Genomic DNA, 11,965 nt, shown 5'->3' with positions numbered 1-11,965 from the left:
TAACACAGCATTTTTTTTATTTCAAATTGAATAGCTTTGGTGTATCTCTTTTCTGAGCGGCCAGCTGATGGTATATATTTAAATGGAACTAATCGGATTACTGTCTTAAAATAATTGAAGATAAGATAAATCTAGGGAGTACGCATTTCGATTTATATACAGCTAAGCTGTTTATTATTATTGCCATGATTATTTATTATAAATGTATATATGTCTGTCTGTAGGTACGCAAGTATTTCGTTAGATAAGCATATATCGAATGCAAAAAATTGTTGTTATTTTTTTAGTTCAAGAAATGAATTGAATTAGTAGTGCAAAAAAAATGTTTTCTAAAATATTTTCAGAAATTGACTAATAATCAGAAAAAACTCGGTATCATTCATATAGCTTTACTTCGTGCAAAAATTAAACGGCACGACTTGCAAGCAAATAAGATACAGTCCCACGACAGTCGGTTCTACGTAACCGGAACGACCCGGATTTATATCCGGCCAAGGACTGTCACTGCAGCAGCATTCCCAGTATATACATATATGGGGATTGTTTATGCTGCTAGAACAGCAACAACAACAGGCTCTCAAACTAACACCAAACTGTTGATGAATAATGAAACAAATCATTTCGTAAACTAAATATTTTACTTCTTTTTTTTTAAGTATCACTTTTTATAAGTATCACTTTTTATAATTTGGCTACTTCTCGTTGCTGGTTCCTCAGTAACAACCAAACGCTGCTTCTTTATGAAGTGCTCAATGCGGTTCTCCAAGCTCTCTGTCGAATAGAGTTTTGAGTAAAAATTTCGCTTTCTAATTTTCTTAAATTATTACAAACTCTTACCACAACGTTTGCGATTTAAAAGCTGTTGATATTGACGTGGCCGCACGCCGTCTTGCAGCAACCAAGCCTGGGCCTGCACAGGTGCCGAGTTTTTATACTCCCTTCGCTGTATCTGTTCTAACTGATGTAGCACATCGCGTATCATAGTACTTCTGTAATGCGGAAAATGAAAAATGCAGCAATGAATTGTAAAATATGGCTATTTTATATTTACTTTATGTTATACTGCATCCATTCACCTTGCACTGCTTCAATAAGCTTTTGTAGATGTTCCTCGCCATATATCCAAGTGGTGGTATGCTCCTCATCTGCTGGCGGTGCTGAGTGCTCACTATTTGATTCAGTATTAGCGGGTTGTATGGTGTTTTTACGAAATTCGCAATGAAAGAGGTTCAATGGCAAACCAATGGCGGGTGTATACTGTGGTTTACTAATGGAAAAATGTGCATCTATTGTAAGAGCTACGGAAATGTCTAATTTTATCACTAACCATGGATTTTTCTGCACATCAAGCAATTCATTTATGACCTCTGGCTCCTCTTTCTTTTCGCCAATGAGCAGCAATACAGCCATAATGCAACGTATTTGATGCCACAGAAAAGCATTTGCCCTGATCTCCAGCATATACATGGCGTAGCCTGTTGAAATTCTTTATAGTTATTCGCCGAAAAGTTCTCAATATTCAATTCCCAATTATTTACCATCTTTATCATCATCAGCGTCATTCTGTTCTACCTCACACCGCTGAACACTAGCCTTAAATATCTGCCTTATATAATTTGTCACGCCATTATTAACATCCATTTTGCAGAAATTTCGAAAGTCTGTATGTCTCGCCAACAATTCACAGCCCATTTGCATTGATTCGATGCATAAATCACCTTTTGGAAAGTAGTAACGATATGTCCGTTCAACGCAATCAAAACGCGCGCTGTACACCGGGCTACGCAGTGGCATCCATGCTACAGCTTGTATGTTGCGCGGCAACACTCGATTCAGCAGCGCGCAATAGTCAATTTCATTAGCCAGCGATTCAGGTTGTAGCTGCTGTACCGGCGTATATTTGCTACGCAAGTCTATGGAGATGACTTGACAGAAGGCGCTTACTTCTTTGTCTGTACGGCCACAACGGTGGTAATGTGCGGTTTCGCGAGACTCAATTAAACAAGTGCGAATGAGTGCCTGGAATAGATGGTGTTCTAAAACAGAAGTGTAAATTGTAAATTAAATAAAGTGTGACTATAAGACTGGACACACCTATTGTAGCATTTGAATCTTCCTGTACTGCCAAGCCGTGATAATCCCAGCCGAAATAGAGCAATTTCATCAGCACGTGCCGCTTGTGGCTACTGTAGTGAAAATTGTAAATGCTTAGCAAATGTATAAGAAATTAAAGAACTGAATTTTTACTTCTTAAAGTCAAATTTACGTTTATGTGGTTTTTGGTTTGACTTCGTTTGACCAACCTCTGGTACATTATTCACAGTTGGACTTTCGCCGGCCTCTAGTTTGGCGAGCTGCTCATAAAATTCTCCATCACTTTGTCCCAACTTCTTTTGTAATAAATTCCGGATTTGAAAATTGTACGCATCCAGTTGTAAGACTTTGGATATGAGTTCCTCTTTACTCCAGTCTTGTATTTCCTCGCGACTCACACGGCCTTTTCCGCGTTTATTTATTTGCACCTTTTTCTCATTCATCGTCCTGTGGAAAGAATTTTTGTAAACAATGTGGATTGTTTACCGCACAATGTGACACATTCGCAAATAAGACACATTGAAGGATTTCCGGCAATATTTTGGTTTTTGAGAAATTTGTAGAAATTTTTTCATTTTGCTGCAGAATGTTGCCATATTCAAATTTTCGTGTTGAAGATTTTTATACCAGGGGCTCTCAAACTGTCCGCATTGAGTTTATGTCGGTGTGATGTTTAAGGCAACGAAATGTATGATAATTGCCAGCGCGCTCAATCTTGTGTGGAGGCTGAGGATAGTACCAGACTAAGAGAGGTACATTAGAGAATTTTATAATACATGTAAAACTGTGAAAAATAAACCAGATTTCCTAGAAATAAGCCAGGGCATGATAACAGATAACGGCAGCAAAATAGCGCACTCGCTAACGGTCATAGTAAAGACGTCAATTACGAGAGATATATTTCCAAATTCACTGAAAGAGTCAATGATAACTCCGAGCCAAAAAATAATTAAAGCAAAAGGAGGTTTGGGCTTATTAATACATTAAAAACTATTTGGAGATTTTGGTAAGCGTAGTGAAAGAGCAACTTATAGAATATTTGGAAGTTAACGAACTTTTCTCAAAATTCCATAGGGGTTTCATAAACATCATTCATGTGAAACAGTAAAATTATATCATAAATGATTGGGAAACCAGTGAAAAACAAAATAAAATTATGGCGGGCTTTTTGGATTTCAAGAGGGCATTTAAGACGATTGACAGAGGAATTTTGTTACAAAAAAAGTACAAATATGGGATTCGAAAAGTGGAACTAGATATGTTTAAGACATACTTAGAAAATAGTCACTGAAAAACTAAAGTAAATGGTATTATTATTATGGTAAATGGTAAATTGTAAGAATATGAAATGACTAAAAAAGGAAAAAAAGGTTATAAGGAGTTGTAAAATAGTACTATACGGTGATGACACCCCGATTTATGCTGAAGAACAAACTGAGGAAGAATGTAAAAATAAAATATTAGTTGATATAGAGAGGTAACTAAACGGTTGAAAATGAGAAAACTTAAATTAAATTTAAAAAAAAAGACAAAAATGCTAGAAATTAACATTGGCGTGACATTTGAATTACAAATAAACAACAAAATTGAAAAAAATGTACACAATCAAAAATCTAGAAATAACTAATGACAAAAAAGTAGAATTTAAAGGTCGTATTGAATATATATGCAAGAAGATTTGTAAAAAAGTAGCATACTTTAGAAGAATTCGCAATAAAGTAGTTATAATGACCGCAATAAAAATATATAAATTCGTGATTAAAGATTCAAATGGAAAGATTGCAAAAATTACAGAATAAGGGCATGTGACATATAAAAATGTCGTATATACTCGTATACATCAATTAAGGTTAAAGTTAGATAATTTAAAGTGGCTTAATATTATATAAAAGAAAGATTTGCGCAAATGTCTATGTTGCAGAATAATTTATTGAAAATAACAACTTTATCAATTCAACATGCTAAATACCGCTGTATAGCCCGAAAGAAAAATTTGTAAACTATTTGCTTACATTTCTTAAATACCAAAAAATTATTTATATAACGCGCTTTCACGAGGAATTTGTGGAGGTAGTGGCAAAAACTTCATATAATTTGTGGTATATATGGGCCTATATATTCATTAATTTTTGAATAGTAATTTACTAAAAATTTGATTTCTCTTGTAGGCTCCTAACTTGCCTTAATACAACCCTGTCATTGAGTTCGCCATTTTTTAAACATGTTATACGCTTCTCTCTTTCTCGCTTATATCGACAAGATGAAAGACCACCATATTGAATTTTCAGCAAGTATAATTGTGACGCGACGAGTTTTCACTGCGTCGAAAAATTAATATTTAATGTAGAAAAAGTGTGAATTTTCTTGGAAAAATATTAAAAAAATATAGTTCAATAAACATTTAATGCGCAAGTGGTGAATGTAAGTTGCGAAAAAGTCGAAAAGTGCGTGAAATTTGGTAGTGAAAAAATTAGAGTTAGCGGAGCGCTACCTAAAATTTCCATGCGTATATATTTCACCAAGGTGGAAGAAGAAGAATCTATAAGCAATTAAAAAGTTATATGAGCATAGAAAAGTAGCACAGAAGAATAAAGAAAGAAGTGTGCGAGAAGCGAAAGGAGAAGAGGCAGCAAAAGCAACTCGTGAAAAAAGCCAAACAAACGCGCAAGGCGTACGTGCTGCTGCGTGGCGTGTTAGTTTGTAGAAAGCAATCACGACAAAGGTGCGGGGTAATAGTCTAAAGAGTCTACTAGCTTCTGCGTTCGAAAAAAAACGTTAAAGAAATTTTAAAAACTAATATAAACTAGTTTTGTGGCAAAGTATTTGCCATCTGTACTGTAATGAGTGTCGCTGCAATGACTATGGACGATCAGAGACCTTTGATGAACAGTTACGATAAAATGTCGAAACAATATGAACAAAATTTGCACGGCAATACCGGAGTAGGTGGTGGAGGTGGTGGCATCGGTTTGGGTGCTGCTGGTGCACCACCATCTGGACCTGCCTCGCCAACGCCATCCGGTAGCGAAGAGCCGCAGCATCAATATCATTCACACCATCATCACTCACACCACCATCATCATCATCATTCGCGGCATATGCATCAACATGCGACCCATATGCTAACGTCGGAACATCAGCCACCATCGCCGCCGCCAACTCAGCAACAGCAGCAACATGTGCACCACCACAATCAACATCACCAGACTCAGCAGCAGCAGCAACAACAGCCTGGTACTGTTGCTGAGGCCGTTACTGCTGCCGAACATCGGCAGCGGTTGCTCGAAGGTATATATTGAATGAGAACAATTTAATAGTAAAAAATAGAGATGAATTGAAGACAAAAAGACAAGTATGAACAAAGTAAAGAACGTATGCTACAATACTCGGTGTGTGTTGAAAAACATGTTTTATTTTTCAAAATATTTTTACATATTTTTACTAGTAAACAATGTACTTTTACTTTGATTTCTTTTTTAAATTGTTAAATATTTTTCTGTACTGACTTTTGTACATTAAGCAAGTTTTATATGCGAATACTTTTAATAAAAGTTAGCAGGCTGTGACACTAATCCATAAATTATGGATAAGTTGGGCTAGAGCTAAACTTGCGGTAAGTGCGGATTTTACGAAGTGTATTAAGTGGAGCGTGTGTAATGATTGTTTATGAAAAACTCAAATGTTCAATCGTACAGCGAACACTCTTTTTGACTCTTTCAGAACTTTTTCATTCGAGTACTACTAATCATTATAGTTTGTAAGCGTGACTGTGGTGCGAATTAAAACAAAATAAGGTGCAGAGACAGCAAATGAAAAATGTTTATTTAAGCAATAACTTGCTAAATAAACAAATGCTTATGAAAGGCATAATAAAGAAAATAAAGATAAGTGATATATAAACTGTGGAAATCAAAACAAAGGAATGAACTGTAAACGAAACAAGTGCATGAATAATACAAAATATGATAACTTTTTTTTATTAATACTTGTGTTATAGCCAATCATGAACAAAATTTTCAAAAAATAGCGAAAGTGATTGGAAGCAATATTTAAATAAGCAAAAAGCTTTCAAACAAATTTTTTTTACTAAGTGTATTTTAAACATCTTATTAATCGAAAAAATCAACAAAAGTTTCTTCTGTATATATTTCCATTCTGCAACTTAAACCTTTATTGCAATACACTATTTTGCAACCGAAAATAGATACCAATTATAAAATAAAAAATAAATCAGCGGCCATAGTTTTTGTTGTGAGCGACAATTCTCAATCGTCGTTGGTGTTATCTTTTACGTCGTGTGTTCTTGCAGCTCTTCGTCCTTTTTCTGCTCCTGCCACACCCACGGTCGTTTCTCTATCACCATATTGGTTATTCAACCAACCCTGTTGCATCTAATTCTATTACAGTTGTTGTCTACATGTGCTGCGCTCTCGTGTCTCTACGTTAAATATTTGCTGATATTATTTGCAGAAAAATTAGAAGAAAAAAAATAGAAAAATGAAATAACGTATTGTAATGCAGCTAAGAATCGAACTTAAAAAATGTGTTCTCAGGAATGTAAGTGTGCTATTAGCGCAAAAAAAAAAAAATTAAGAAAAAGTAAAAAAAAAAAAAAAAAAAAAATCAAATTTATATAAATAATATTATATACTTTTCTAAAGGGCCTTATAATAAAGCGTATAGTCAAAAGTTGGCGCGCAAGTGTGTGTTAAAAAATATAAAAGTAGTGCCCTAAATTTATAATAATATATAACAAAATTGTGAAAACGGCAAAGAATAAAGTTGCAGCATTTTTTTGATTGTATTAGCATAGAAAACTATTGTAATTTTCATAAGCGCTTTAGCTTTCAAAACATTTATTAATGTAGGTATAGGTTATTGGTAAAGGAAAAAAAATGGACAGATATTTTAAGCATTAAATAATTACTCAGAAAATTCCAACAGTTTTCTATGCTTCGCTTGTCAAAAAAAATTTGTAACACGACAAATAATAAATCTTCACGAACATTTGTATATAGAAAGCTTGTAAAGTGTAAATATCGGAGTTATCTGAAAAGCGTCAGAAAAGAGTGTGGGTTGTCGATGCAATTGTGTTTTTCTTAAAGAAATCCATATAAAAAAATGTAATAAAATTGAGTGTATAAAAATGTGTGCGTTGTTGGCATGTTGAAATTCGCTAAAGGAAATTCGCTATCAAGCAAAAAGCATTTCAGCAATATTTATGTAATTTAATCAAAGGTAAAATATTGCCTTGGCACACAGAAAAAACTGTTTGTAAACAAAATACAGTGCTGGTTGTGCGCGTGAAAGCAATATGAAAAGTATCTGAAAAAAAAAAAAAAAATAGTTCGTTGCGTGTGTTTGTGTATTGCGGAAAATAAGTCAGATAAAAGTTCACCAGAATTGTTTTTACTAAACTGCTTTCATACGAAATACAAATATATATTGGCGTTTAATTCGCGTCGCAATATACGTAACGATACGATCTGGTTTAAATGGTCTGTTGTCACATTTTTCAACACTGAGCTGACCGCCTTCCAAGACATATATACACAACAACAACGTAACGAAACGCAACGAACAGAAGAAGCAACACAATCAGAAAATAAAATGCCAACTCCAAAATCACGAAATGGGCGGCAATGCGCATACAAACGTACCTTGTTGCACTCAGTATTGGTATGATTTCGTATTAAGTTCCATTTAGAAAAAAAAAAAATTAAATAAAATAAAAAATAAACAATATGTAATTAACTATTTTATAACTTGTTGATATAATGTACGTATGTGTATGTATTATGTTAAATTTATGCTTTCATTCCAAGTATGTGTCAAAATTTCATCTCATATCTATAAAATTATTTAGAAAATTCTAACAAATATTTGTTCAAACAAAGTAGTTTATCTTGAATCCTATTATATGAATGACTTTTTTCGTCGTCAATACAGATGAAATTGAGAGCCTCAAGCTGGAGCAGGCGCGGCTTTCGCAGCAATGCGTTGACGCACAGCGGCGAGAAAAAATACTCATGCGCCGCTTGGCCAATAAGGAACAAGAATTTCAGGATTATGTGGTAAGAATTGAGATTGCATTTAATTACAACAAAAATGGTAACAAATTCAATTAATTTAGAGCCAAATTGCCGAATATAAAGCAGCACAAGCACCCACTGCATTGGCATTGCGATCAGCTTTGCTCGATCCAGCTGTTAACTTACTTTTTGAAAAACTTAAGAAAGAATTAAAAGCTACCAAGGCAAAGTTGGAGGAAACACAAAACGAGTTGTCCGCTTGGAAATTCACACCAGACTCGAACACAGGCAAACGTTTGATAGCGAAGTGTCGTTTGTTGTATCAGGTAAGGTTTTTTCTTTTCTAATTTTGTAATATAATTTAGAAATTCACTATACATTTTTATAATAATAGGAAAATGAGGAGCTGGGTAAAATGACCTCCAATGGTCGTTTGGCTAAACTAGAGACTGAATTGGCAATGCAAAAAAGCTTCTGCGAGGAAGTAAAGAAGTCACAATCAGGTAAATAGCGAGATAAATACATGTATTAGGTCTGTTCATGTAAAAATTATCCTATAACTAGCCATTAACTTAATTTCCGAGAATTCGTTCTCAAAGAGAAAAATATCAAAAAAAGTAAATGAACGCAAAACCCGTAACAATTTGCAAGTTTTGCGAACAGCTGATTAAATTGTTGGCGTGAAAAATCACAAAAATTAAAAAAAAAAATAAGCTGAGCTGCCTCGTATTAAATAAAAAAAAAAATAAATAAAAAACAAAATAAAAAAAAAAAAATAAAAAAAAAAAATAAAAAAAAAAAATAAAAAAAAATAAATAAAAAAAAAATAAAAATAAAAAAAAAAATAAAAAAAAAAATTAAAAAAAAAAAATAAAATAATAAAACAAAAAAATAAATAAAAAAAATAGAAAAAAAAAAACAAATAAAATGCAAATTAACGAGCTCAGGCATCACGTGATTTTATTTTGTACACAATAATTTGTGCCATTCCCTCGCTTTCATTCCATTAGCGATTGTATTTTTGTGGCAATCACAGCTTTCTTCAAATTTTTCTTGCTTCCGTCCTAAGCACGTATGTATATATGTTTATTTGCCAAATTAATTAATAACTAACCAAGATGTACAAGCATAAAACATAAAAGATATCTTCAATGCTTTCGATTTGTATTTCGGAAACTGCGGCAACGTTGATTGGAGGTTCTGGTTCAGAAGTATTTATATATTTTATCCTTTTATTCTTATATGGATCATAGGGTCTCAACAAATTGTTTTAACTGGACCCGATTTTGCGCCAGTAATTTAATGTCGGTCCATGTTTTATTCGTCTTCTGCATCTCCATTTCTACCATGCGTCTACATGTGTTTGACGGTCTTCCTCTGTGGCTGCCGGCCTGCGTGTTCCGCTGAACTGGTTCAGAAGTACATACCTTTATATCATTGGTCGATGCCTATTTATTATATGACTTCAATTAAACTTTATAAATTTTATATTTTTATTTTATTTTTCCAAAATATGTTTACTTACATTCTCCATTTTTATTAAAATTTAGAATTTTTACTCAATTCGCAAATTTTAATTCGAGTTTTTTTTACCTTTCGATCGCAGTTTTTCTTACTTGCAAATTCGTAAAAGTAAAAATTTATCCGGTAAGAACTCGGAACTTCCCCTCAAAATTAAATGTCCTTTTGTGAGAGATCACCTACTTTGCAAGTTTTGTTTTTTTGGATACATCAACACCAAAACTTGATAATTTATAACAATTGTTACAAATTATTTGCTTCATGAACAGACCTAAACTGCTACAACAACAACATTACGTGTTAAATTGAAATTTGTATGCTGATCGCCTATTTATTTCCTTCTCCTTTCACAGAGGTCGATGATTTTCTGCCCGAACTGGACGAGGATGTCGAAGGTATGCAAAGCACAATCTTATACCTTCAACAAGAACTCAAGACCACCCGCGATCGCATACAAACTTTGGAGAAGGAGAACTATCAGATAAAAACCGGCACCTTGGACAATGAAGACACTGTGAAATCCACAGATGCAGAAGCCAATATTCCATCGCTGCACATTGGTTTGAATGGCGTTGTGGTTCCCAGCAATTTGCCGATCAACGCTGCCGAAACCTGTGCCATACCCTATAACAGTGCTGTCACAAACAATACCAACACGGAAAATATCCTACCGCAAATGCACAATATTCTTACACACACCAACGATATAAAATTCGTGGCTGCGCGTCCATTGGAAACGATCGATGAGAATGCTTGTCTACGCAATTATGCACCACCACCTAATGAGTACTACAACGGGATCGAGGGAACATCCCTGCCCCAGCAACATGGCCAAATCACGGGAGATGTTGATGCCACTAGCACTTTGAATCCGTTCAATGCCGCCACACCTACAGTAACAGGTGGCGCCTTGTTGCGAACTGTGGCTGCGCGCAAACGTAATTTTGAGTGCATTGATCCGAATGAAAGTCCAGTTATTGCAATAGTTGCGGCGCCTGCTACACCAACGCATGTAACCGCACCACGCACTCTGCCACCGAAGAAGTCTAAGCTGCGACGCTCCTCCATACAAACCAATGAAATAAATGAATATGACGCCAGTAATGGTATTGCAGGCAATGCACAATTGCTAGGTACAGGCGGAATAGGTGCCATCGCACCAATTGATCCTTTGAGTATCGTTGATAATGCGGTTGTTGGCATGGCAAATGAGGAGCATCCAAGTGGCATGGCGATCGATGAATCGGCCATGGATAGTAACACCAGTGGAGTTGCGCTACGCATAATGACGCGAAGACGTTCTGTACGCCAACAGCAAAATGGTAATATTGGTGGCGATAGTAATCACTAAACGTGAAATTGCAAAACGCTGGAAGAAATAGCACTAATTTATATATACACACATACATGTATATATAATAATATATAATTGTCGTTTTAAATTCTACTGAAATGAAATGCTATAGTGTTTTAACAAAAGATATAAGCAGAATTTAATGATGCTAAGGGAAAATCCAACAATAACTGAGAAACAAATAACGAAAATAAGAAACAAATTAAATAGCTATGCAGCAAAATAGTAAATAAATAATCAGCAATTAGTTAATAAAATATTACACGTGTGTACTTTATGGAGAAAACTGTACACTGCAAAGAAGTGTATGTGTTGATGATGAAGAATGCGCTTTTTGTTTGGTTTACAAAGCTACTACATACATTTTAAATTAGTAGCAATGTGCAAATAATTTTTTAAAATTTGTTTAAGTTTATGCACTGTTTTATTAATTTTATTAGCAGCTATGTGTAATAAAAATAAAAAAAGTAAAATGATTGAAAATAACCGATGAAATTGATGATGTACTTTTGCTCTGCATATTATTTTTATTTTATTTTAATTTCTTTATTAATGTGGTTCAAAAGGCCGAGATTTTTTTTAGTGAGATTACAGCGATAGTTGCATTAAGTTTTCGATGAAGAACAAGCTAAAAATATAGACATATAATTAATTTGTTTAAATTAAGTGAATAAATAATCAGGTTTAATACAAAATAATCGTTGAATTTCATTTATAGGGAAAGTGCGGTCGAAACTCGATAGTGGCAACTCGTGACTGGCTCATTACAAAATTGTTGCCAACGAATGTTTGGAGTAAAATATTGAATTATCAACATATAACGCACGCTTGTAGCAGGATAGAACTACATAAAATGTCGGGCATAATAAATAGTGTGATGTTTCAGTACGTAAAGTAATGCCAGTTTACGATAATCTAACCTATACACGAGCCGTTTACACAACGCAATTCGCAGTAAAAAAGA

The 11,965-nt window shown here is 34.2% G+C and overlaps 2 protein-coding genes across 2 annotated transcripts; one reads left to right on the top strand and one right to left on the bottom strand.

The window, feature by feature from the left end:
* Positions 1 to 658: 658 nt before the first annotated feature.
* Positions 659 to 2,647, bottom strand: LOC129244346 (tRNA pseudouridine(38/39) synthase). The gene is made up of 7 exons (XM_054881966.1): positions 2,248 to 2,647; positions 2,095 to 2,186; positions 1,539 to 2,036; positions 1,328 to 1,475; positions 1,052 to 1,267; positions 838 to 989; positions 659 to 771 (listed from the first exon to the last, which is right to left on the bottom strand). The coding sequence occupies exons 1-7, from the start codon at positions 2,535 to 2,537 to the stop codon at positions 659 to 661; spliced, it is 1,509 nt and encodes a 502-aa protein (XP_054737941.1). The 5' UTR covers positions 2,538 to 2,647.
* A 1,733-nt stretch (positions 2,648 to 4,380) lies between these two features.
* On the top strand, positions 4,381 to 11,699 carry LOC129244531 (pre-mRNA-splicing regulator female-lethal(2)D). The gene is made up of 5 exons (XM_054882207.1): positions 4,381 to 5,382; positions 8,044 to 8,168; positions 8,228 to 8,452; positions 8,521 to 8,629; positions 10,001 to 11,699. Exons 1-5 carry the CDS (start codon positions 4,935 to 4,937, stop codon positions 10,996 to 10,998), a joined length of 1,905 nt encoding a protein of 634 aa, XP_054738182.1. The 5' UTR covers positions 4,381 to 4,934; the 3' UTR covers positions 10,999 to 11,699.
* Positions 11,700 to 11,965: the final 266 nt, after the last annotated feature.

The sequence above is a fragment of the Anastrepha obliqua genome, chromosome 4 (assembly GCF_027943255.1).
Source record: "Anastrepha obliqua isolate idAnaObli1 chromosome 4, idAnaObli1_1.0, whole genome shotgun sequence".
Taxonomy (NCBI): domain Eukaryota; kingdom Metazoa; phylum Arthropoda; class Insecta; order Diptera; family Tephritidae; genus Anastrepha; species Anastrepha obliqua.
The sequence above is the reverse complement of the archived record's forward strand: the minus strand, read 5'-3'. Positions and strand labels throughout refer to the sequence as shown.

Coding starts and splice junctions, on each gene's coding strand:
- LOC129244346 (XM_054881966.1), bottom strand. CDS start 2,537: ATGAATGAGAAAAAGGTGCAAATAAATAAACGCGGAAAAGGCCGTGTG. Junction 2,037..2,094: donor AGATTCAAATGCTACAATAG/GTGTGTCCAGTC, acceptor CTTCTGTTTTAG/AACACCATCTATTCCAGGCA. Junction 990..1,051: donor TGGATGCAGTATAACATAAA/GTAAATATAAAA, acceptor TCCGCATTACAG/AAGTACTATGATACGCGATG.
- LOC129244531 (XM_054882207.1), top strand. CDS start 4,935: ATGAGTGTCGCTGCAATGACTATGGACGATCAGAGACCTTTGATGAAC. Junction 8,169..8,227: donor AAGAATTTCAGGATTATGTG/GTAAGAATTGAG, acceptor CAATTAATTTAG/AGCCAAATTGCCGAATATAA. Junction 8,630..10,000: donor AGTAAAGAAGTCACAATCAG/GTAAATAGCGAG, acceptor CTCCTTTCACAG/AGGTCGATGATTTTCTGCCC.